At 40.6% G+C, this 26752-nt stretch overlaps 1 protein-coding gene across 6 annotated transcripts in view; it reads left to right on the top strand.

The window, feature by feature from the left end:
* Positions 1-26752, top strand: part of Atp8b4 (ATPase phospholipid transporting 8B4 (putative)) — a 172545-nt gene that overhangs the window by 31483 nt on the left and 114310 nt on the right. For all 6 annotated transcript variants that reach the window (XM_076929685.1, XM_076929687.1, XM_076929686.1 and 3 more), the window contains 3 exons: positions 10791-10904; positions 12951-13049; positions 14354-14415. In XM_076929685.1, the coding sequence (XP_076785800.1) occupies positions 10791-10904; positions 12951-13049; positions 14354-14415 (275 nt within the window). The remainder of the gene's footprint in view (positions 1-10790; positions 10905-12950; positions 13050-14353; positions 14416-26752) is intronic.

Raw genomic sequence — 26752 nt, 5'->3', positions numbered from 1 at the left:
ACAACATGGCTCTATGATCAGATTGCTAAAATCACAGTTACTGTCATATCTTATGTTTTGTAGGTTGAAGATCAGTCAAAATATTCATGCAAAAATACAATATCTAACTCATGTCCACCGTTAGGAAACCAGTGCTCAGATTTTGTTGTTATTGTTCAGGTGACTATGTCTCTTCTTTGTAAATGTGATAAAATAGTTTGAAATGTGTTTAAGTGGTGGAATGGTTAAATCAAATTAATTAGCATATACCTTGCTTATTACACGTACTTGTTTGTGGTGAGAACCGCTAAAATATACTTTTAAAAAGTTGTCATTGTTGTTTTTGTTTTTTGAGACAAGATCTTAGTCTGTAGCTCAGGTAGGCCTGGAATTCACCATGCAGACTAGGTTGGTCTGAAATTCACAGCAATCCTCTTGCTTTAGCTTTCTAGTACTGAGCATATGAGTCTGTCTTAATTCATGTAATGTGATAATCTCCAGCTGTATTCCTTTTCCTGGAAAAAAATATTATATGTTCTTTTGAGACAAAGTCTCAATAAGGAGCCTTGGCTGGCCTAGAACTTACTATTTAGATTAGGGTGGTCTAGAACTCAGTATGTAGATCAGGCTACCCTAGTACTCACTATGTTGACTAGGCTGGTCTAGAAATCACTATGTAGACCAGGCTATCCCAGAACTCACTATGTAGATTAGGTTGGCCTAGAACTCACTATGTCGACTAGGCTGGTCTTGAACTTTCAGCAATCTTTCTGTCTCTGATTACACATGTATGCCATCACCCAGCAGGATAGTTTCGTTACTCTATTAATCGAGGCAAATTGACATTCCTTTGCTTATTTTGTCCTCTCTTCTTGATACTTCAGATATCCATTTTGCCTTTTGTTTGGAGGCCAAAGCAGAACAAATATTTCTCTGGGTCACGTGACAATCATGATACCTGTGAATGAATGCTTAAACCGGAGTCCTAGAATGATCACCTGGAATTCCATTTCTTTACAAAGAGCTTCTGCTTTTTTCTGTGACTGCTTATGGTAGAATGTTTCAGAGTCAAGCACAATATTCTAGACACCATTTGACTAGTTTGGTGTGGAAGAGGATGCGTTACTGCAGTGGATTTATTAATGAGTGGGAGAGAGTGGCAGCCTGTGGAGAGAGTTGACAGTGACCTCCCACTTCTACTGGTAGTGACAGGGATTGACACTCTGTTATTAAGCCTCCTTTACTATTGTGTGCTATGCATGTTTAGGGAGCATGACTTTCTAGTCTCCATCAATATCTACACTAATGGACCACTTGAATCAGCAGCTCTGTGGGTGGAGTCTAGGCATTTTTTAAAAGAGCCAGGATTCTAATGGTCAATCAGGGTTACGGATCATTGGTCTAGGACTGGGGAGATGGATTAGTGGGTAAAGTACTTGCACACACCTAGAGCAGTGGAGTTCAGATCCTTAGTACTCACAAAGATGCTGGGCACACATAGTGGCTTGCCTGTAATCCCCGGCTTTGGGAGTTAGAGTATCCATGGAGCATGCTGGCTAGCTAGACTAGCCGGATTGATGAACTCTGGGTTCAAGTGAGAGACCTTGCCTCAATATGTAAGTCAGGGAGCAATGACGAAAGACACCAATGTCAACCTCTACCCTCTACTTCATGGATATACATGCATGCATGTTTGTTCACACACATTCACCTGTACGCACATGGACTGGCCTGGATATGTGTGTGCATTCCATTGGATTGTGCTATTATTGTATTTTTTTGTCATACCAAAAAGTGTTTTTAGAAAATAAACATTTATTGAGGTTGGCCTGGATGGTTTATAATCCCAGCTGCTTAGGAGCGGGGTGAGACAGAGGAGTACAGTTAAGAGTGGGCATATAGCTTAGAGGCAGAGTGCTTGCACAGGCCACCACTCCAAAATGAGAAAACTTTTACTAAAAGGCAGAGAGCTGAGCCCAGAGACCTTTGTGTTTTGCCTCCTTATCCCCTAAAACGCACTGTCTAATTTTCAGGGCCACTGATGATCCTTTCTGGGAGTGAGTGACACAGAGCACAAGCTAGTGTGGTCACACAATGCCTCCAGCATTGATTCTAGATTTATTATTTATTAACTTACATGTAATGAGTATTGTGTCTGCATTTATGTCTGTGCATCACATGTGCCTGAGGAGGCCAGAAGATGTCAGAACTTCGGAAGCTATAGTTAGAGCAGGCTGTGAGCTGCCATGTGGGTGCTGGGAATCAAACCCAAATCCTCTGCAAGAGTAAGTGCCCTTATTCACTGAGCCATCTCTCCAGCCCTTCCAGTGTTGATTCTAAACACAGCAGCAACCTCAATGGATTCTTCCTCATGTGTATTGTGTGTGTGTGTGTGTGTGATGTCAGTGTGTGTTTGTGTGTATTGTGTGTGTGTGATGTCAGTGTGTATTTGTGTGTATTGTGTGTGTGTGATGTCAGTATGTGTTTGTGTGTATTGTGTGTGTGATGTCAGTGTGTGTTATGTGTGTGTGTCTGGATGAACTCTGCTTTCTTGGGCAAAAGAGAGAAGAATACCTCAGAGGAGATGACATGAAGGAGGAAAGTTGAGGTGGGAAAGGTTTGGCAACTGTAGCCAATATCCTGTTTGTTTATTCATTCAGGTGGCATGGGGCAGGATCTGGTTGCTTTGGTCGTAAAGCAGTTTTGTGCATTGGTTGTTATTCTTAACTGGGCTCCTCCCAGTGATGCTTGGCTGGATGGCTAGCTTGCCTGCCTGCCTGCCTTCCTTCCTTCCTTCCTTCCTTCCTTCCTTCCTTCCTTCCTTCCTTCCTTCCTTCCTCCCTCCCTCCCTCCCTCCCTCCCTCCCTCCCTCCCTCCCCTCCTCCTCCTCCTCCTCCTCCTCCTCCTCCTCCTCCTCCTCCTCCTCCTTCTTCTTCTTCTTCTCTCTCTCTCTCTCTCTCTCTCTCTCTCTCTCTCTCTCTCTCTCTCTCGATGGTTTCTCTGTGTAGCCCTGCCTGTGTTAGAACTAGCTCTGTAGATCTGGCTGATCTTGAACTCACAGAGAGATCTGCCTGGGATTAAAGGCAGGTGCTACCATGCCTGGCTTGGATAGTCACCTGTTAAATAAATAATTCAGTTCCCATGGCTCCTTGCTATGGAGCCTGGCATGTGGACTTCGGTTCAGTGTCTTACAGTATCTGATCAAACCAGCTTCCACAGAGACTCCAAGAAGACATGGTCTGCTCAGCACTCACACTGGGTTTCTACTGTGTCTCTTATTGAATCTGTGTTAGCTTCTGCCTTTTCATGCATGTCATTAGGGAGTTTCATTGTCAGTCCTGAAGCAAGATTAGGGCAGTGTCTCACCTAGCCTCAACATTTGGTGAAAATTCATTAACCTGTGCATGCTGTGGTCACAAAATATTGAAGAATGACATTTTATTAATTATTATTATTATTTTAATGATACAAAAAACTTTAAAGTCCTCTGACTCCCATCCCTCACCAACCTAGATACTTTTCTGTTCTAATTTCTGACCTGGTCCTCTGTTTATTCCCTCCTTTCCAGCACCTCTTTCCCAGGCAAAATACACCCAACAATTAAGATATTGCCTAATCCTGCCTGTGAAGGGTCCATGGACCAGGAAGACTGGGGCTGTTACAGTAGCAGGGAGACCTGGAGTGGAGCCACAGAGCACTGGGGGCTTCCTGCTAGTCCCCAGTTGCAGCCTTTGAGGGTACTGCTTGAGGCTCTATTACTATGTAGAAGCCTGGTGTGAGCAGAGTCCTAGGAAGGATTATTACTCTTTCTTGTTAACCAGACTCCTCCACTGTGCCTTTGTTATTGTCATAAACACTGAGATCCTGAAGTTTGGCCCAGTTCCCAGACTGCACAGCAGTGTGTGCGTGATCTATTTAGATCTAATTAAAAAAAAAAAAAAAAAACCAAACAACTTGGTATGGACTTCATGCTCCCAAACCTCTCTGTAGTCAGGAAAATGAGCCTGAATGAATGACTGAACTAGCTTTAACATCCACTCAATGCAATGCCTTCTTTGCTCCCAGAAGACTCTGAAGCTCTGAGATGGGCTTTGGCGAAAGCCAAGGGCTTTTGTCCCTAGCAGAGGCTGGATGTATAAGCAGGAGGCACAGACACACCCTGGCAAAGCAGAAGCAAGAGTCAACAGCTCAGTAGCAGAGCTCCCAGAAAGAGTCCCCGAAGTCCGTCTTGCTTTATGCTCTCTTCTCTTTCCAACCCAGCCTCTTTATAATTTAGCAGGAATTTGAAGTCATTTTTTCAAATGTCACAAAAGGGAAGTTAACATTACGTTTGGAACTATCTAAAATGTTTTAAGGGTCTAAGCATTCTGGACAGAGAAACAAAACAACGAAGTAGTGTGATTAAATTAACCTCAGAGGAGAATGTAATCTGTTCCCCTGGTAATTGTCCAAATTAGTCCTTTGTAGATAAATCATTATTTGTAGGACACTGTTAGTTTTAGAACAGGCTTTCAGATGCAGAAACACCAAACTGATGCCTGAGGGTGGAAAAGAGAAGGTCATTGTCATGGCTACCTGGCAGCTTCGGAAGGGCTCTTCTTGAAAAGGCACTGCACCACCGGGCTTAGATGGGAAAGGAGCTCCCAGGAGCAGCTTGGTGACACTCGGATTCAGGCTGCCTGCAAGTGACTGCTCTGGCTGATTGAATTAATGTGAACCTTTCACTGAACTGCAAGGATCAGAGGATCCTTTCCCAAGAGGCAGTCTGGGGATTCCGTATTTCTGATTCACCTGCATAAACACAGCGTTTGAACATAGGACTCCATGAAATGCTACGTTTGGCCTCAACCCTCAAAACTGCTCACAGCCTCAGTTTCAGTTTCCTCATTTGTAAAACACTGTGAAGATGGCTCCCTGGAGGTTCTGAGGACTGTGGACTGTGCTTGGCACATGGAAGGTGGCAACACCTCTTATCTGTGGTGAAACTGTCACCCCGAGGGCCGGCCGCTTGTTCTTCCATCCTTCCTGCGCCCTTTTTCTTTGATAGTACCAGTGATTGGCTAGCCATCTTCCAAGTGAGCACAGTCCCCACTTATGAAAAGACACTAAAACTCCGAGTACACCCAGACACATATAGTAGGTATTTTTTTTGCTATAGATACAATATGTATGAACACACACACAAAAAGTATACACGTGTATCACATATTGTTACATATATGCACATATGTGTGTACATGTAAATACTTTATGTATACATTATCCGTACCATAGAAATAAATCTATAGTAAACATACATCTATAGTAAAGAAAATCTACATTAAGCATTAGTTATCTCAGCTTTAAATTTTTAGCTAAAATACACCTAAAATTTTTCTTTTTTCTATTTTTTTTTTTTTTTTTTTTGGTGTGTGTTAACACGAGGATTGTTTTGGGAACCTGGAGGTAGGATGGGCACCACTAGTATCAGGTGTTTCCACAGTCTCATCAGGGTAGTCTTTCAAAATAATATATTTCTATTAATCTTTGAGAATTTCCTCCAATGTATTTTGAGCATATTCACTCTCCACCCCTAGCTCCTCCCGGATCCAGCCCTTCTCACTCTCCCAACTTCACTTCTCATTTCCCCATCAGGGTCATCTTGAAGTTATGTTAACTAGGAGAGTCTGGTGAGAAGGCTTCCTAAGGAGAAGCTTCTTCTCTGGTAGGGCCTTTCTTAAATAATGGCACCAGTTTACAAGTTTCTTTTCTGTTTATTCCTGCCTTTCTCCCCCATAGATAGAATGCAGATTTACTCTGTATAGATTTCTATCTGTCCATATTTGTAGTCCTGGCTCGACACATAGGAGACCCTTTGCAAACATGAGCTGAAGGAGTGAGCGACTGTGTAATGTTCCCTCTGCTGCTTCTCCCTACAAAAATGCATTTTGCATACAGCCTGGACCCTGGCTGAGGAGAATGCTGTGATGTTGTTGGTAGTCATCATCCATAACTACCTCTCCACACAGCTCCTTCTGCAGCATCCTCACCTCTCCGTTTTCCCACTCTGAGCCCCGAGGAATTGCACTAGGCAACATTTGACTACTATGGAGGAGCTTGGTATCAGAGAGACAGGTGCCACCAGACATGACTGAACTGCCATGTGCCCCACCATGCATTCTTTGGAGAAGCTTTGCGTAAATGTGGGTGTTTCACATATTTCCTGAGTGGTACAATTGTCTTCTGGCCACTTCCTCCTTTCCGAAAAGCAGTCTATGGGCACAGCTCTTTGCTTTTAATTCCACGGTTTAGAGATTCTCATTCCCTTAGCAGGGTTGTTCATTTCCCTGGAATCTAGAGTGTGTCATAGCAACATGACACATGAGTTTTCCTGTATCAGGAAAAGGTAGATATTTGTACAGTTGTCATGACATACAAGTGTCTCATCAGATGAGGAAAGAAGTCTCGATAGTGCTGAAATCATGGACTCTTGTGAAAGCTCCTGGGGATTGGCTTGTGGCATTCACAGAAACACACAGACCACCCCTGAGCTCATGGAAGGTCACATTCTGTGCTGCAGTGTGTTAGGCATGAGTAGAGATAAAGCCACACGTTACACGGAACACGAACGAACCTTGAATGTGTTAGTAATGCTTGTGTTTGGTGTTTGGTTGGAGGGAAAAAACCCTCAAACTAACTTAGATCATGGCAGATGTGAACAAAGTATAGTTAAAAAGCAGAGAGGAGATGGGGAGTCTCAAGGAAGGCCTGCTCTAGTTGCTCTCTCTCTCTCTTTTTAGATTTTATTTATTTGTTTTCTGTCAGAGTCTCAATACAAGGCTTCAAACTCACTGTGTAGCCCAGGCTGACCTGGAACTTTCCACCTTCTTGCCTCTACCTCCTGAGTGCTGAGAACGTGGGTGTGGACCGCCCCACTCACTGCTGAGAGCGTGGGCATGGCCCCATCATACTCTGCTGAGAATGTGGACGTGGGCCTCCACATTCATGTCCATTTTGTTTGTTTTGTTTTTGTACACATCCTAGCCCTGCATTGTAAGTGTTCACTTTATTCTTAGCAGCCCCAGGAGTCAAAGAGTGGTACCTGGGGCTAATTTCTTCCATGTTGGGATGCAACAGGCAAGAGAAAGTCTCTTCAGATCTCAGACTTGACATAAGTCATGTGTCATCTTTTTTTTTTCATCTCAAAAATGGAAAGATGGATTGTGTGGTTGGTTTAAGTGAATCTGAGCCTGACCCTGAAGTTGCAAATGGGAGTTGAACTCATCATGATGGAGAAGTATTGGAGGTGATTGAGAAAATAGTCAAATGCACCTGCTGTTTACAGGATTGAATTTGGAACATAAAAAGTGTGTGTGTGTATGTGTGCATGTGCATATGATGTGTGTGATGCATATGACACATATGTAGTATATATATGTACACACATGCATATATAACATGTATATATGTATATGATGTATAAATATATGTGTATATAGACAACACACACATATTATCCGAGATGTCACGCATTAGTTTCACTTCTGGCTGAGTGGGCCCTTCTGTTGTGCTGTGGCATTTGAGCTGAGGCCTTAATGTATGGGTGTAGCCATCCAGGGCCTTCTCTTCCCTCTTCATACTGCACAGGAAGTGTTTGAGATAGCCCTGGTCCACTATGAGCATTGATCAGGAGCGGCCTCAGGTTAGAAGAGTACAGGAACAAGAAATGATATGCTGGCTGGGTGAAGTCATAGACTAGAGTTTTTCTCACTGTGTCAGAGTTTGTCCCGTCTAGTACATTGGATTCAGGAATCCCCTTGGGGTCATTTCAGGAATCGCTCATGAAATCTCATGCTTGTATAAATACATTGACTTAGCAAAATGTTAGTTGAGGCCTCATCTCCATGGTAGTCCTCTAAATATGTGTGAGATGTTTCCAGGGAACCCCTAAGGAAGGTCCCCAAGGCTTTGGTGTCAATCTAGCAGTGCCTGGTGTTTTTTTATTGGCTCTGCTACGTTCAGCAGTATAGTTATGCGGCATGTGAGAATCTCACTGTCACAGAAGAAGCTTTCCAGGTTACTGGCATTTTCTTTGGTGGCCTGTCTCTGAAGAGGTTTTTAATTCCACTTTATACCTCTGCTGGAGTAGCCAGAGTGAACATAGAAAGGCTCCTGGTCACTGAGCTCCTGTTTGGAAAGCTGAAAAGAAGGTCTGGTTATCCACTCTATCCGAATTGCTACTCGACAGGGGCGGTGGGATTGCTCTCAAAGGAGACTGCAAAGGGCTACAAGGAAGTCGTAATTGTACACCAAGCCAACAACAACCAGGACTGTAACTGAGGCACCATGAGGAAAGAAGGAGATGAACTGTTTCCTTCGGTAAGAAGGTAGCAGAAGGCTAGGTTTGGGGAGTGAGGCAAATGAGGACTAATTCCTCTGTAAAGTAAGGGATGCTTGCTTGTACTGGACTGCAGCAGCAGCAGCACAGAGGTGAAAGTGTGTGTGTGGGTGCTCCACGTGCAGAGTCCCCATCTGGCATTATTGTTCCAAAGCTATGGAACCTTGTGTAAAAGACTCTCTCTGAACCTTTCCTTTTCCTGTAATGGAATGGAAAAAAATAGTACCCATTTCACAAGAATGTTCTAAGGATAGAACAAGTTACAAAAGGTCAAGTTCTTAGAATACTTGGTAAATATTAGCTGTCACCACCACCACCATCATTCACTGTTACTCTCTATACCACCAACTTGCTCAAACCTCTCATCATAGCTCTTTCAAACATCCGTAGTGGTATTTATATACGTGCACAATGAACGGTATTCTTCTGCAAAGAAAAATTAACTCATGAGATTTGCTGGTAAATGGATGGAACTTAAAAATATTATATTGGGTGAGGTCACACAGATCCAGAAGGATAAGTGTTGCATATTTTTTTCTCATCTGCATTTCCTAGCTCCACATCTTTAGAGATGAGTATAACCCAGAGTACTCACAGGAAGCAGGGAAGTAAAGGTGACCATGGGAGGAAGGGGAGGAGCACAGAGACGGGAAGAGCCAGTTAGAGATTTATAAAGGGGGAAATAAAAACAGGGGCTTTGATTGGGAGGTGGGGAGGGAGGTCAAGAGAACAGCCCTCATTCTTACTATGTTGATTCTGTATTTCATCATGTCTTATCACTTTAATCTTGTTATGTTATCTTTGTGAGCCAGATAAGAGTTCAGCTTCCTGGGAACATAGATAAATGGACTTATAAGTGATTAAATAAAACATTCATTATATTTTCAAAGATTCATGCTGAGATGAATAAAATATATTCAATATATAGCATTTAGAGTATGTGTGCACATATACACATATAAGCTCTCTACTTTATTCAATATATAGTATACAGAGTATATGTGTGCATATACACACGTATACTCTCTACCTTTATTTCTTAGTTATTTCAGGGGCAGGGACTCTCACAGGCTGTAGCTTGACAAGTAGGCTAGGCTGGCTGTCCAGTGATTACAAATGACCCCTTCCTCCCACCCCATTTCTGTTCATGGGCTCTGAGGGTGGAAGTCAAACCTTTGTGCTGCAAGGCAAACACTTTACTAACTGAACTGTACCTCAGCCTCCTGAATTCCATATAACAGTAGAACAGAGAGCTTACATCAATATGTACAAAGGGCACTGGCTGTGTAGCATGCTTTATTGCTTCAGTAATATTTTCTTTTCCCTTGGTCTTGTCCTTTTTAGCCTTATAAGAATACATAAATCACATGTACTTGAAGTTTTCTGATGGCACAAGAAGGAATTACAAATTAAAACAATAGTTTAAGGACACATGAAAGATTTTTCATATTAGTATTAAAAGTAAACGCTTAGGGAAGAAAACCGATATAATGAATGGTAGCTTCTACAGAAATGACTGAGTGGTCACCTCGGGTGATTAAAACTCAACATGGAAACACAGTGAGGTGCAATTTCCAAAATACTAATGAAATGCTAGGGTCAGTTAATAGAAGAGCTCAAAACACATGGCAGCTAAGTCCTGTTCTTGAGCCATGCCTGTGTTTAGTATTTGGATGTAGGCACTGTGTCTTAACACAAATGTAGAGAAGCTGGGATGGATTCTGAAGAGGGTGGCCAGGAAGGAACTGCTATAGAAAGTCATGGAGAAGCTGTGGGGTTTGGGATTGTGGGTCAGAGACAGAAGGTGTAGTGCGTTCTGTGAACAACCTTCAAATATTGGAATACATCATCAGGAAGGGCCTTAGACCGAAGGGACATGCCTTGGCACAGAGCAAGAGATTACAGTGAGGCAAAATTACTTTTTTTGTAATAAAGATTGTTTCTGGTAATTCCCTTCCAAAATAAGGACAGGCTACCTAGTAAGCAGTGGGTTTCTCATCCCAGATCTCTAGACATTGAAATCCCTTGTCAGTTTCCCAAATGGATCCTACTTTGGGGAGAGAGACCAGACTGATCATCATCCAAATGCAAATCTGTGCTCCAGCATGAGCCCAGGGATCCTCATGCAACACCACGGGCACTCCTGCAACATCCACCAGAGACTGCACAAGAGGAGAAACACCCCAGAAGCCAACCTGTGTGTGATAAGCCTTGACTCTCTGGGTGATATGACACAGAGTCCTTTCGACTAGAATTAGGACAATGTTATCTTGGGAAATGGAAAGGACTTGGGCCATGGAGCTTCGGACTTCCTAGACAACTAACTGCTCTATCTTGTTCTGGCATAAACTGTGCTTAGCTTTGTGCGTGTGAGAGTTATAATGGGCAACGCCTCTATGCAAACTAACATGATGCTGGTTTTTTTTTTTTTTAGGACAATCGTATCCATACGTCCAAGTACAACATTCTCACATTCTTGCCAATTAATTTATTTGAGCAATTCCAAAGAGTGGCAAATGCCTATTTCCTCTTCCTCCTGATACTACAGGTAATCTTTAAGCTGTATTTCTTCATTATCTACTTGTTGAAAGTATTTCTATAATTACTTAGTTAAATTGCTTATGGTTATATAAGGCTATTCTTATTAGATTTTTAGTGTTATTACTACTTTTTTATCTTAAAAATCAACTCCCATGATGAGAGAGAGAGAGAGAGAGAGAGAGAGAGAGAACATTTATCACTTTTCTGTTGTATTAGCATCTGTCTCCTTAGTCAGTCACTGCTGCTCAAGGATTTCGTGCAGTTATTGTCTTGAGCACATGTCAAGACACTGCCCAGGATGAAGGCAGTTCAATAAAACCAAAAGAACTGAAATTAGAGGGTTTGAAATTTCCCTCAGAAAAAATATAGTTAAGAATAACTGGATATTTCTTGTGCAAAAAACCAAAATCAAAACCAAAACCCAAAAACCAAACAAACAAAAAAACCCAAACCAGATTAAACCAGACCAGACCAGACCAGATCAAATCAACCAACCAAAAGAACCTAATGAATGAACAAATTGCTATTCATGAAAGGAAATGTAGCCCAGGATCTCTACTCCCAGTGTCATAAAGTTGCTTTTGGATTTTTGATGAGGCCTTTCACAGCATTCCAGAATTTGGAATTGATTTTCTAATAGCTCTTAGAGTCTCAGGCTTTTGTTCATACAATTTTATATTTGGAAGGGACAGTTGAGATGGCTCTTTTTAATATTATTTATTGATGAATGTCTGGGAATGTGAAGGGGAGATGATGTGTAAAGCAATGGATTAGCAACCAGGGAGCAATAGTAGCGTCTTCTGCTGCTCACCCAGTGTTTCTGCTGCATCTCCAGGAACCTTTTGCTTTGTTTTCTTATTGTGTCTTTTAAAGTTATTTTTATTTGAATGGACATGTAATGATATACATATTTATGAGGTATAGTGTGAGAATTCAGATCATGCATGTATGTAATGGTCAAGTCAGGGTGATTAGCTTTCTATATCCTTAGGCATTGATCAGTCCTTTGTGTTGGGAAGCCTTGACTCTGTATCTTCTGGTTGCTTATTTGGCCTGTAGTCACCAAGTGTGTTGCAGGATGCTGGAACTTAGTTCTATAAATTTTTTTTTTAGAACTCAGGTTTTTTTTTTTTTTTTTTTTATGTTTAAGAAATCGCACAGAATCTATTTTTTAAAATCGATTTAGTTTTGAGATATTTTTGGGGCTTGGTATCCCCTTCATGACAGTTTCTACTGGACTGTTCTCTGCCTGACGACCCTGAAGCAGATTCCCAGTGAATCCGATTTGTTTAAAAACCCAAAACAAAACATATTTGTCTAATAGGGTCACATGCTTGTTACTACATCTGTCTTAGGTAGTAGCACAAGAGGTAGAGGCACACAGGGATAGTGTGGGAGTCAAAGAGACCCAGGTACATATTTTAGCAGTGTTTGTGTTTGCTAGGATTTTCAATGCCTTAGATGCTTCAGTTGTAAAACTTGGATAGGAAACTAAGGACATGATAGCTTCAGATTGTTCTGACTCATTCACAATGTATTCTGTGTATGGTAGGGGAAGCATTGTGAATGTGGATTCATAGCCCATGAGTTTGTACAAATCATTCTAGCATAGAAACTAACTCAAAATTTCAGAGTATCCAATGATTTAAGATGCAAATACCTGGCTAGCCCCTTTCTAAGGTAGATGATCAGAGGCTCTCTGGCAAGTGTTGTGAGGGGGATTGGTAACTTCCTAAAGACTGAGATGAGAAGCTGACGGAGCAGTGACAATGTAACAACCAGCTGAAAGATGTGTGTCTGAGAAAGAGCTCAAGGACCCTGGTTTTAAGTTTTATTTTATTTTAATCAGTGTGAAAGTTGGCCTAAAAGTATTTCTCAATACGTTTTGCAATTGAATGCCTGCAATTGAATCCTCTTAGCTAGTTTACTTTTGTACAGCTAGCCGAACTAATCCCATTTATTTCTGCAAGTCTTATACAGTTAATTGACACAGTTTAGAAGATGATGTTTTTCTAATTTAAAAAGTCTTAAACAACTGAAAATGTTGCTTCAGCTTATTCCAGAAATCTCTTCCCTGACATGGTTCACCACCATTGTGCCACTCGTCCTGGTGATCTCGATGACAGCTGTCAAGGATGCCACCGATGACTATGTGAGTATTCACATCTGAGAATGCTTGGTGTTTCCATTTTAGTCGTATTTCTACCTTTTCAGAAACAGAGACCTAGCCAGAGGGGCTAAAGAGTGGCCAAGTGTGAGACAGAGGAAGGCTTGTAATTGATTTATGTGATGTTCCTTCACAGTTGTTGTATGTATAATTTTTAATAAATCCATAATTTGATCTGAGTCATTTAAAATTGGCCACACTCAAGTGTATAATGTACTTGCTTAATGCTGTATGTGTCTGTCCCCTAACGAAGTGCTTAACGAATTTCAAGGTATCCATTGATACTATGACATCTGAGGTTGAAAATGAGAAAGCCTGACACAAGTATGATGTGTGTGTATGTGTGTTTGTGTATGTGTGTTTATGTATGTATGCATGCATGCATGCATGCATATATCTATTTATACACACATTTTGAAATACAAAAGGAAAATCATTTATTCTTATAATTATGTCTATGAACTAAAGCTTCATGTCTTTGAAATCACCCCTGTTCATCTGAGGGTGTGGCTGAAATAACTTTGTCCCTGGGTTAGCTTATTGTCTCTATGATACATGTGTCTCTAATTTGGACTCGTTATTGGGCCTTGACAGTTCATATAGAAACTCTTATCTGAATGGCTTCTAGTTTTGGAGCCTAAAGGAAAGCTCCTAATATTTGGATTTTCCCTAGAGATATAAGATGCTTACTTTGCTGGAGCATACAGTACGAAGTTTGATCACTTGGTCGTAAAACATAAACTCATGCCAAGTGTGATTAGTATTTTATTCTGATTTCTGTTTTAAGTGGGTGGTGTTGCATAATATTACTGTTAACCACTAGGATATCTGAAGAATGAAATATATGTTGTTAAAAGCAATTCCTCAGGTTTTAAAAGAAAACCACAGGGCAGACTGATCTGCTGTAGCAAGTGCAGAGTGTGTATGTGAGGGATAGGACTTCCAGTTTCTGCTGGAAGCTCTCAAAACTGGTGTAGGTCTTCTCTGGACTATGAGGCAAAGGGCATGCCGTGTTCTTAGAAACAACTAGAAATGTGTAAGAATTAGAGTTGTGGGTCTCGAGGGCAGTATATGCGTGCACATAGAGAGAGGTTTCTGGTGCTGATGTGTGCGCCAGGATGAGCTGTAGGAAGGTGAGCATTGATATGCTGTGCATGGAACTCTGCTCCAGGTGAGTGCAAGCTGTACTCATGTTTGGACAGCAACATTGTCTAAACAGATGAACTCGAAATATGCTTAGTGTTGCTGTTAGGATCGATGGTGGTCTCTATTAAACTTTTTTTTTTCAGTTCCGTCACAAGAGTGATAATCAAGTGAATAACCGGCAGTCTGAGGTGCTCATTAACAGCAAGTAAGAAATCTGTTCTTTGGCCTGCCCTCCTTCCTTCCTTCCTTCCTTCCTTCCTTCCTTCCTTCCTTCCTTCCTTCCTTCCTTCCTTCCTAAGATTTATTATATGTAGTGTTCTGCCTGCATGTATGCCTCCAGGCCAGAAGAGGGCACCAGATCCCATTACAGATGGTCATGAGCCACCATGTGGTTGCTGGGAATTGAACTCAGAGCCTCTGGAAGAACAGCCAATGCTCTTAACCTTTAAGTCATCTCTCTAGCCCTCTTTGGGCTTTTTTAAATGATTGGCTTTCTATTTTAATTAAGTGAGTATTTTTGTCCTTTAACATATTGGAAGTTGAAGCATAGTTTGATCATTGTTTCATGAGTCTTTTTCACACTTAGCTAATTCTTTGGGAGTTTCCTTTGTGGAACACAGACATGTTTTTGATATTGTAGTACCAAGTAAGTAGCAACGACAGGCTTTTATATGCCTTCCATAGTTGAATTTAGAACACATTATCCACAGTAATATGAATTTCCCTCGTATTTGATTTTATGTATTAATAATATCACACATGGAAGCAGTACTTCTAGCATCAGCAGGGATTTCAGACATGAGTATGTTTACCCAAACAACAGGGAAAACATGAGAGAATTGGGAAGAAAAATGTCAAGTTTCCTTCTAATGTTTCTTTTTATCTTACTTAGTTTTTTGTATGGACCACTTTTTATATTTTTTAAATTTTTAATGTACTTCCTGAACTATCTTGTGCAGTAATAGGCGTCTGCATTTTTCAGGCATGTTTCATTTGCATGATTCTCTGTCTTCCCTGCCCCTCGTCCCACTGTATTCTCTCACCTCCAGCATCCTCCTGTTCCAAATGTTCTGCTGCCTTCCTCAACATCATCTTTTAAAACTTCTCTATTTTTCCAGCCTCATGGGCTCCTTTCTCGTTTTGTGGGCTCTACCTGAATTTACTCTCATCTGGACATACATATTTAACAGTTAGAGGCTAGGATCCACATATGAGGGAGAATATACTGACTTGTCTTAGCCATTGAGCTTGGGTAAATAGAATGTCTCTGTGAGAGGTGGCTCAGTGGTTAAGAGCACTTGTTCCTGCAAATGAGTTCCCAGAACTCACAACTGCCTGTGACTTTAGCTCTAAGGGGATCAAATGATTCTGACCTCAGAGGACAAGTGCATTCATATGCACACATACATAATTAAGACTCATAAAATAATTATTAAAAAAGAATATTTCAGGGCTGGAGAAATGGCTCAGTGGGAAAGAGCACTGGCTATTGCAGACAATCTAAGGTTTAGTTCTCTGTTAATTCCAAGAGTCCAGTGCCTTCTGCAGGTACCAAGTACACACGTGTGTATACAGACATAGATGTGAGCAAAACACTCTGACACACAGAATAAATTGAATATTGAAAAAAAAACTAAAGAAAATGGTTTCCGTTTCCAACCATTTGCCTGCAAATTACATAATTCTATTTTTCTTCTAGGCTAATTGAAATTCCGTGTGTATATATACCCTAGTTAGGGTTTCCATTGCTGTGAAAAGACACTATGACCAAGGCAACTCCTATAAACGATGACGTTTAATTGGGACTGGCTTACAGGTTCAGAGGTTTAGTCCATTATCATCGATTGTGAGAGGCATGGCAGTGTGTAGGTAGACAAGGTACTGGAGGAGCTGAGAGTTCCACATCTTGATTTGAAGGCAGCCAGGGTGGAGACCGTGTGCAGCAGGCAGCCAGAAGGAGGCTCTCTTCAGCACTGGGCAAAGCCCATCTACACAGTGACACACTCCAACAGACCCCACCTCTTCCAACAAGACCACACTCCTAATAGTGCCACTTCTTATGGGCCGAGCATACCCAAAGCACCACAGTACCCCATTGTCCTGGTTCATTGATCTGTTGATGGAGATGTAGAGTGCTTCCATTTCTTAGCTATTGTGAATTTAGCCGTGATAAACATGCCTGTGCAGCTGTCTCTGTGGTAGCACACAGAGACCTTGGGTATATGCCTGAGTGTGACAGTGGGGTCCTACGGAAGCTCTATCTTCAGTCTTTTGCAAAGCCACCACGTGTTTTCCACAGTGACTGCACTAGTTCACACTTCTGTCTGCAGTGAGAGTTCTCAAAACCTACATCCTCTTAAGCATCTGTTGTCATTTATTTTCTCCATGATGGCCATTCTGCTTAGGGTAAGATGGAATCTCAAGATAATTTAATTTTGCTTTATTCTGATGGCTAGAGATAGGCTACACTTTTAAAAGAGTTTCTTGGCTGTTTGCATTCTTCTAAAAAGTATTTCTTCAGATCAGCGGACCATTTGTTGATTGGCAGGATTTTTGGCATTTAATTTATGCAATTATTTATATATTCTTGATATTTACCCCCTTTCTGAGGCACAGATCACAAGGATTCCCTCCCCCCTTCAGTACAGATCACAAGGATCCCCCCCCCCCCCAGTAGGCTTTCTGGTTGTTCTGTTGGTAATCACTCTGTTTTACAGGAACGTTTTAATTTCATGTATTCCTACTTGTCAGTTCTTGGGGCTGTTTCCTGTGCTGTCGGCGTTTTATTCAGAAATTTGTTGCTTATTCCTGTGTTCTGAAATGTTTCCTCTGTGCTTTGCTTTAGTGGTTTCAGTGTTCTTGGCTTTAAGGTGTTTAAGAATAAAGTAAATATTGAAAAAAAAAAAAACAGAAAATGCTTTCCATTTTCAAGCAAAATTAAATTTCTATTTTTCTTCTGGGCTAAATGAAATTCCATTGTGCATATGCACCCCATTGTCACGGTTCATTGATCCAATTTGAAATGGTCATTTTTTGGGCATGGTGAAACATATGGATCTCTTTTCATTCTTCTTCAGGTGGATATTCAATTTTGACAACATTATTGAAAGGCTGTCTTTATTCCCAGTGAATGGTTTTGATTTTTTGTCAAAAATGAAATGAGCACAGCTGCGTGGGCTATCTATGGGTCTTTTATTATGTGCCATTAGTTTACACAGCTGTATTTATGCTGCTAACACCACACTGTCTTTATCATTATGGGTCTGTAGTATAGTTTGAGGTCAAGCAATGGGATGCCTCTGGGTGTGTTCTTTCTGCTTAGAAGTGCTTTGGCTAAATGTGATCTTTTGTGTTTCCATATGAACTTTAGATTTTTTTTTCTAGATCTCTGAAGAATGTCACTGGGACATTGGTGGATCAGTAGATTCTTTTGGATAGGATAGTCATTTTTCCCAGTATGAATCTTGAAAATCCAGGAACATGGAAGTCTTTCCATTGTCTCATGTCTTCTTCAATTTTATCTGTCAGTGTCTTAAAGTTTATCTCCTTGCTTAGCTTTATCCCCATATATTTTTGAATTATCACGAATGAACATTTTTCCTGATATCTTTTCCAGGAAGTCTGTTGTTAGTGCATATAAAAACTATTAATTATTGCATATTGACCTTGTATCCTGCTACTTTCCTGAGGCTATTTATCAGCTTCAAGAGTTCTTTGATGGAGTTCATTGGAGTCTTAAGTATAGAATTGTATTGTCTGTAGAAGGGATAATTTAATTTCTTCTTTTTGAGTTTTTACTCCCTTTATGCTTTTTTTCTTGCCTTGCTACAGTATGCCTATGCTGAATAAGACTGGAAAGGGCACCCTTGTCCTGTGCCAGGGTTTAAAGGAATTGGTGTAATGCTGGCCAGAGGCTACCACATGTGGCCTTTAGTATGTTGGGCTGTCTTCTGTCTACTTTTGATTTCATCAGTGCTTCTTTTTTCCTCACTTCACAAGGTTTCTCTGTGTAGCCCTGGCTGTCCTGGAACTTGCATTGTAGACCAGACTGACCTTGAACTAAGAGATCTGGCTGCTTCTGCCTCCTTGAGTGCTGGGACTAAAGACATGCACCACCACCCTGCAGTCATCAGAGCTTTTTATCAGTAAAGTTGTTGAACTTTGTCAAATGCCTTTACTGTATCTACAAAGAAGATCACATAGTTTCTGTCTTAAGTCTGTTAATGTGGTATATGACATTTTTTGATTTGTTATGTTGAACCCATCTTGTGTTCTTGGGATGAAATCATCTTGCTTATGATGAATACCTTCTTAATACGATCTTGTATTAGGTTTAAGAGCATTTTGCTGAGGGTCTTGTCTGTTAGAGGAATTGGTCTGCAGTTTTCTTTCTTTGTCTGGTTTTGGCAACAGAGTTACAATTGCTTCATAGCATGCATTTGGTTGTGTTTTTTCTCTATCCTTTTGGAAAGTTTGAATAGTGTCAGTATTAAATCTTTCTTGAAAATTTTGTAGAATTCAGCAGTAAATCCATCCACCCTTATCTATGATGGCATCTTGGGGGTCCCAGTCTTATGCAGGTCTTGTGCAGATAGACAGCTACAGGAAGTTTGTGAGTGCAATGCCTGTGTCCCCTCCACCAGACATCTTTGTACTGCACATTTCCTCTCTTCCCTAGCTCTGACATTCCTTCTGCCCTCCCCTTCTGTACTGTTTCCTGATGGGGTATTACATTTTCTAGTTGAGAATCTGCAACAACAAACCCAAACACCACTGGGCTTAGCGTGTCAGCTGCTGGTACACATTGTGTATGTTTCTCTGTATCTTCTAAATGGAAGGGTGGGGCTCTTGATCCATGGGAGAACTGATGAACTGTGCCATCTTATTTTATTGGAATGGAGACCTTTGGCTTACACAAGGGAGAAGATGCTCCTAGTACTTTCATCTTTAGCCTCTTAGGTTGCTTGTATATTATAGTTACACCATTGTGATCACATATGATTACATATGGTCACACCATTTTTGATCACATATGATTGCATTATGGTTACATCATTGTGATCACATAGCATATAAAAAGATCTTGCATATTTGAAGGGAAAACTTGAGGAGAAGAATCTTTCTGGTTTTCAAAAGCAATGTCACTGAGACATTCTTCCATGGGTTTAACAATGAATTCAGAAGTAAAGTAATGGGAATAGTCTGACGTGCTGTTTGGATTCAGTGAAAGTACAAAAATAAAATTTCTCTTTACTACATATTGCTAATTCACAATAAAAATATTTCAAAAAGTTTCACTTTCAAAAAATTAATTGCACTTTTAAAAAAGTCCTGGCTTGGCCATTTCCTGGGCAGTTTCTGTTTACCAGCTTTGCAGACAGAAGGATTTGCTTGCCAAAGGGCTGACTTTTGTACACAAGCTGCAAAGCCGTTATAGTTATTATAACAATTTTCCGTCATAACCAATGACTATGCTGCATAGATAGAATTTTTCAGGGTTGAGTTTCTAAAGGGCAACTATTTTCCCAAATGAGGTGCATCTTGATATAATAGGCTGTTGTAGCACTTTCAGAAGTCTGCGCATGGAGTTTTCAGCAGCAGCCCTATTTTCTTTTAAGGTTTATATAACACAGAATTGTTGAAGCCCCTTCAAAGAGCCTCTCACGCAATACTGACCCCAGGTTTTGTAGAGGAGGTTGACACCACACACCCTTCAGCAAACAATGTGGGAACCCAGCTCTTTTTCACCTCAAAATTGTCCTCTGGCCTTTTACTCTCCTTCGTCCTTCGGTGTCTGATGTCCAGTGTAGCTGGCTCTGCTGTCTTTCCTCAGCATCTGGGGCTCATCATGTGTGTTCCCCCTTTGCCACTCCGGATGGCTCCAATCTTTCTTGGCTCCAGTTGGACTCCATTCCAACCGATTCTCTTATTATACATGGGACTTACATATGCAGCAAGCCCTACTGTAATCTCTAAAATTTGGGTTGTTTTCTCATTTACAAAAAGTAATAGATTGAGGTTCAGAATCCCTTTTGAAAACCCAAGCCCAAGCTCCAGAGATCTTGGGAATGTGAGACTATTAACTTTAGACATGTAGTTTGGTTTCAACCCAAGCTCAAAGGATTTGATTGTCTTTATTGAAACGATGTTTTGATAGTATTTGGTTGACTATTCATTTGAATAAAATTTTCTTCACTAAAACTTTCTACTATTGGATCATTCTGCCTTCAGTTCCCTGAGACATGCGTAATGGATTCATTTTCTCCATGAATTTTAGATTAGCATATGACTGGTCTATTGTGGATAAAAATGTTAGAAAATTAAGACTATGCATAAAATACAGAAGTTATTGTTTGCTTCCCAGATCCATGTTAACTTATATTTGACACATTCTGTTGTTCTTTCTGTCTCCCTTGCCTTTTCTGTTCTATTCCTCTGTGCAATGTTCTTTTCAGATACAATTGTGATTGTACTATGTTCTACCATGCTGGTGACCTATCTACCTTCATCCTACAAAACTTATGGGTGTGGTCTTATTTGGAACAAAATTGTTTATTTTTGCAGGTATAATTTAGATGTTGAGATATGATGTCCCTGGATCAGGGTATATACTAGACTCAACCACAGATGTCTTGAGATAGAGAAAAGAGGACAATCTGGAGGAGGGGGAGAAGAGAGAAGGGGAAGGGGAGGAGGAGAGGGTGAGGATGAGGAGGAGGAGGAGGAGGCAGGCATTCGAGCCACCTAGCTTCATTAGAAGGAACCTCTAGGGCCACTGGAAGCTAGCAGCAAAGCAGACAGACCTTTTCCCATTTCTCCGAGGGATTTCATTCTTGTGCACACCTTGCCAATAGAGAGAATAACATTCTGCTCCTTTAAGTCATGTATTTGGGGTGATTTGTTACCACAGTCCAGAGAACACCTTTAGTGACTTCTAAATTAGATCTAAAGACAAAAGAAGCTTGGAAATGTCCTCACTGATGAGATGACTTGCAGGTGCAATTGACCAGTTACTAAAATAAGGAAGTGTGGGAGATCCCAGGAGACAGGAACTGAAACTTGCTGGAGGAATGAAATGGACTCCAAAGAATGGAGGAAGAATGATACTCCATGCCAGATGGGCAAACTACCAGGTCTGGCTGGCTCTAGACGCTGGCATGGAGGGCAGAGATGGCCCACGGGGCCACACAGACCTTGCCCTCCTAGTAAGGTTTTCTGAATTGGCTGGTTGACAGTTTGTGTTCACCCCTGGCCCCATCTGGTGTCCTTGTCCCTCCCAGGCATGTGTGTTCAGATTGGCCTCCCCTTCACACTGCTAAATTTAAGGCTTCATTTCAAATTAAATGCTCCCCTGGCTGGCTGCCTGAGGAGTCACATGTGGAGTGCTAAGACACTCAGGCAGGGGGATGAGGCCCTTGCTTTGGGAGAGGGGGTCTGGAAACCATATGAACTGTAAATAGTTTTAGAATATAAAAAATATTAAGTTTTCTGCCAGAAGGAAAGAATTGTCCCCCACCCCCCCTTTCTAGACTTAGTTATTAAGTGTCTGTTGGAAATTACTGGCCCTGATCGCACAGTCTGTTTACTGTCTCTATCAGCCGTAGAAGGGCGTCAACTCCCTAAACACTTGCACAGTAGAATTATGGTCTGGGATCATGGAGCCTGGATTTAAACTGCTACGTGCCTGATTTCGGAAGGGAATTTGCTTTCTTCCATATAATTTTTTCCACTGAAAGTTTAATGAAACAAATAGTATAATATATGCTTAAAGATATAAGAAAAAGACAAATTAAAAATAGAAAAAGGGACGTGAACCCTGTGCCACGGGTTGCCCAGGTTCTAAGGTGCTTCTGGCCTCAGGGACAGCTCAGTGAGCATTCTTCTTGGTTGTCTTTTTGCTTTTACACCCAACCCTTCATTACAGAAGGACATTTCAAAAGGCTTTTATTTTCCCTGTGCATTAATTTGTGTGGTTACTGCCAGCCTGGCAGGAACACCCTTTCTTTCTGTTTTGGAGACCAACTGCTGATTCTTCGACCTTCTCCTTCTTCCTTTTCCTTTGGACTACAGTGTGTCTCTTCTTGCATCTCCTTTTAAAGACTAAAACCAAAGGACCTTGGAGTTGAGAGACAATGAAGGACAGAAAAATAGTATTCAACAGATAGAGTAGAGAACATTTGAGAACAACGAGTACTTAAAAATGCGGATTCGAGGTTTTTTTTTAAAACTTTATCTATTTATTGTGTTAATTTTTTATTTCTAGATATTAAAATATAATTGCATCATTGCATAATTTCTCCCTTCCTGTTTCTCCCTCCAATCCTTCCCATGTATCCGCCTACTCTCTCTCTAAGTTATGGCCTCTTTTTCTTTAATTGACTTTAATTTTTTATCAACTTTTATTTTATTTATAAATTTTGTTTATTTTATTAAATAATTTTAATTTTCTTTAATATAAATGTGATATATATCATATATATTATATATACATATACGTATCATATACACACACACTCACACACAACCTGCTTAGTGCATATAGTGTTACTTATATGTATGTCATTTTGGGAGTATCTAGTGTTGGATATGCAATAGGGAGACTCTTCTCTGGGAAAGACTTTCTCCCGCGCTTAGCATTTCTTAGTTGCCTGTAGTCCCTTGTCTAGGGTTGGGGCCCATGAGCCTTCCCCCTTCCATGTTAGCATGCTGGCGCAGTCCCTGCTTAGGCAGCGTGTTGTTGAGGCTTCCACGGTGTAGCTTCCATGGCATTTTTAGGAGACACAATCTCACAGCTGACTTCCTATTTCTCTGGTTGTAAAAATCTTTCTAGCCCATCTCCAGCCTGGTTCCCTGTGGGTTAGGTAGGGATGTTGTATTGGAGACTTTGTATCCATTGGGACTGGGCTCTACAACTGTGCATTTTGATTGGTTGTGGTTTTCTGTATTGGTCTTCATTTGATACAAAGAGTCATTTCCGTGAAGGGGGATAAGAGCTCCACTGATTGTGGGCATAGGACAAATATTTAGAATAGAGTTGAGGATTGTGCTGGCTTAGTAAGGTGGTGGTTATCAGTTGGGGCAGGCAGCACATAGTCACTTGCTTCCAGCAGTTTGAGTAATATTTTTTTGGTAATGGTCTCTGTTGCAAAGAGAAGCTTCTTTAAAGAAGGGCTGAGACATTATTAAAATATATTATTGAGCTTATTTCCAGGAAGTTTATGTGAACTCACTCTCCTGTCTGAACTGATGAATGTAGTTTTCCAACAGCATCACTGTGACTTTGGGTATTAGCTTCTTAAAAATCTGGCTCAATTTGTTAAGTGTAGAGACACACCTTGCACACCTAATTTCTAGTGATGGTGTTTTCAAACATATTTATTAGCTGTTTTTAATTTTTTATGTGACATGTCTATTTATACACGTTATTTAATATTGGCTTGTATTTCTTTCTTTTTTGTCTTTTTTTGTTTCTTAATTCTTTTTATTTTATTTTATTTCTTTCTACAGTAATTCTGTTTTTTCTTTTTAAAGATTTTTTATTGGATATTTTATTTACATTTCAGATGCCATCCCCTTTCCCCATTTCCCCTCCCTAGAAAACTACTATCCCATTCCCCCTTCTCTTTTTTGCTTTTATACATTTTTTTTTTAAATGTTAATCAAAGGCTTTATAAGTTTGGTAATGCTCAATGACAAGATACCCATACAATCAGAAGTGTAACCCAATACCCAACCTAGATATATCAACTATCTTTGACTGGCGGAGACACGCAAACATCCGCCTCCATGTTCCCCACCCTTCACCTAGCTCCTCCTCTCCTTCTCCTCCTCCTCTCCTTACTCCTCCTCTTCCTCTTCTTACTCCTCCCACCTTAGCTCCTCCTATATATCACCCTTCCTGTTAAAAAAGAATTTTTCTCTTAAAATACAATTAGAGCATAACTACACTAATTTGTGTCAGTAAGGTACAAGATTGACCTAATACCCAGTCCATCATCTTGTTGACTAACCAGAACCTCTGGCACCCCTCCTAACTAAAAGTCTTAGTTCTGAACCTGGCTTTTTTTCTTGGCTTTAGAATGAATGTCAGCTGAAAAACATCCTCTCAAATCTTTTCTCTCAAAGTAAATAGCCGGGATTGGCTATGAGACTATAAGTCTTCAACCCTGTCAGATATCCAGAATGACTGAGTTAACTGAAATTATGGGAAGCACAAACCATAGCTTCTAAAACTTAGCCAATTTATAGAGACCGCTAAACACCTGGACAGTCCCTATACTACAAAACGTTGGAGCATCTGATCTTCAGCCTTCTGGCCCAGGATTATCTGACAGACCTAGTGATGCAGAATTATTAAGGGCTGATTACTCTGTCTTGGCAGATATAATCAGTCGACTCTTCCACAAGAGTGTCCTTTTCTGGACAGTGATTTGTCTGTAGATGAAAAGAGGCAATTCTTGCCTAGTGGCTGTCTCACCACAACTGGCGTAACTTCCAAAGATGCTCAATTTGTTCTTAGAATCCAAGACAGGAAGATGTTAGGAGCTAATCAAAATGAGCATCAATACAGAAATGTTTGTAACATCAATTCTGTGGACTTCTGAGGTTTTGAAAACCAACTATCCATGTAAGGCTAGGCTGTTGTCTGTTAACTCCTCTCAGCTATTTCTAAATAAAATATAGAAAACACCCTAACAATAAACTCAGAGTCATGAGTTTGCTATAGGCCCTTAACTCACAGGCTAACCATCTCAAATCAGTTAAAAAAGTTAAAGAAGGACTAGGTCTAAGCCTTGTATTCCTAAAAGTGTTATATAGGCACAATGCCTATGAAAGTAACAATATTAATTTCACTTTTATCAATAAGAAGCTCATACCAATGAAAACCTTAAATTTGAAATCAAAGTAAATTTTGTACCATTTAAGAAATTATAACTTCATCTTAATAATAATTATACAGATTTCTACCAATAGGTTATGGCTATGCAATAAATCCTAGCTATTCCTCCCTGTTCCAACAAAACCACTACTTTTCCTTAGAAAGACAGCCCAATATTAACCACCTCAGTCCCCAAGCCCAGGGAATAGTGGTGCTGAATCTTCATTAACTTCTTCAAACTGATTATGGCCATTGAGATATTAGAAGAGGGGCAGGGGGAAGAGTAAATTGATAAGCCTCTGATGCTGTGTCTTCACTGCATACAGCTGGAATTTCAGGACATCAGAGGATTGAGCAGGTCTGCTCAGCTTGCTTGATGAGTAGATATACCAAGGCTGTGTATTCTGCAATATATAATTCTCAAAACAAATTTTAGTATCAAGATAATTTTTTGTTTGAATTCTGGAATCTAGTCTTCTGGCGGCCTGCCTCTGTCATGTCTAATCCATATAATTCTGGGAGTTTCTATGAGGGTGTGCTCCCACCATCCTCCCATTCCTGCCTTCCTGCTCTTGAAATTCCCCAACACTAGGGAATCCAAACTTTCAGGCACGAAGGCCGTCCACTTCCACTGATACCTAACCCCTAACCCCATCCCCCCTCCTCCAATTACTATGATGGTGTGTTCCAACCATCCTTTCATTCCTGTCTCCCTGCTCTCGAAATTCCCCAACACTAGGGAATCCAAACTTTCAGGCACCAAAGCTGTCCACTTCCACTGATGCCTGGCAAGACCACCCTCAACTACCTATATAGGTGGAGCCATGAGTCCCTCCCTTTGTGTTCTCGGGCTAGAAATTTTTGAATGGTTGCTCCAGCTTGTTTCTTAGGACTATTTGCTTGAAAAATTGTTTCCCAGCCTTTTACTCTAAGGTAAAGTCTGTCTTTATCACTGAGGTGGGTTTCCTGTATACAGCAAAATTCTGGGTCCTGTTTACGTATCCAGTCAATTAGCCTATGTCTTTTAATTGGGAAATTGATTCCATTGATGTTAAGAGATATTAATGAACAGTGATTGTTACTTCCTGTTATTTTTGTTATTAGAGGTGGAATTATCTTTGTGTGGCTATCTTCTTTTGGATTTGTTGGAAGAGGATTACTTTCTTGCTCTTTCTAGGGTATAATTTCCCTCCTTGTATTGAAGCTTTCCTGCTATTATCCTTTGTAATGCTGGGTTTGTGGAAAGAGATTGTGTAAATTTGTGGAATATCTTGGTTTCTCCATCTATGGTAATTGAGAGTATTGCTGGGTATAGTATCCTGGGCTGGCATTTGTGTTCTCTTAGAGTCTGTATGACATCTGTCCAACATCTTCTAGCTTTTATAGTATCTGGTGAGAAGTCTGGTGTAATTCTGATAGGTCTGCCTTTATATTTTACTTGGCCTTTTCCCCTTACTGCATTTAATAATCTTTCTTTGTTTTGTGCACTTGGTGTTTTGATTATTATGTGACAGGAGATATTTCTGTTCTGGTCCAGTCTATTTGGTATTCTATAGGCTTCTTGTATGTTTATGGACATTTCGTTCTTTAGATTAGGGAAGTTTTCTTCTATAATTTTGTTGAAGATATTTATTGGCCCTTTAAGTTGAGAATCTTCACTCTC

Source organism: Arvicanthis niloticus, chromosome 2, assembly GCF_011762505.2.
Source record: "Arvicanthis niloticus isolate mArvNil1 chromosome 2, mArvNil1.pat.X, whole genome shotgun sequence".
Lineage (NCBI taxonomy): Eukaryota > Metazoa > Chordata > Mammalia > Rodentia > Muridae > Arvicanthis > Arvicanthis niloticus.
This window is presented reverse-complemented; position numbering and strand designations above follow the sequence as displayed.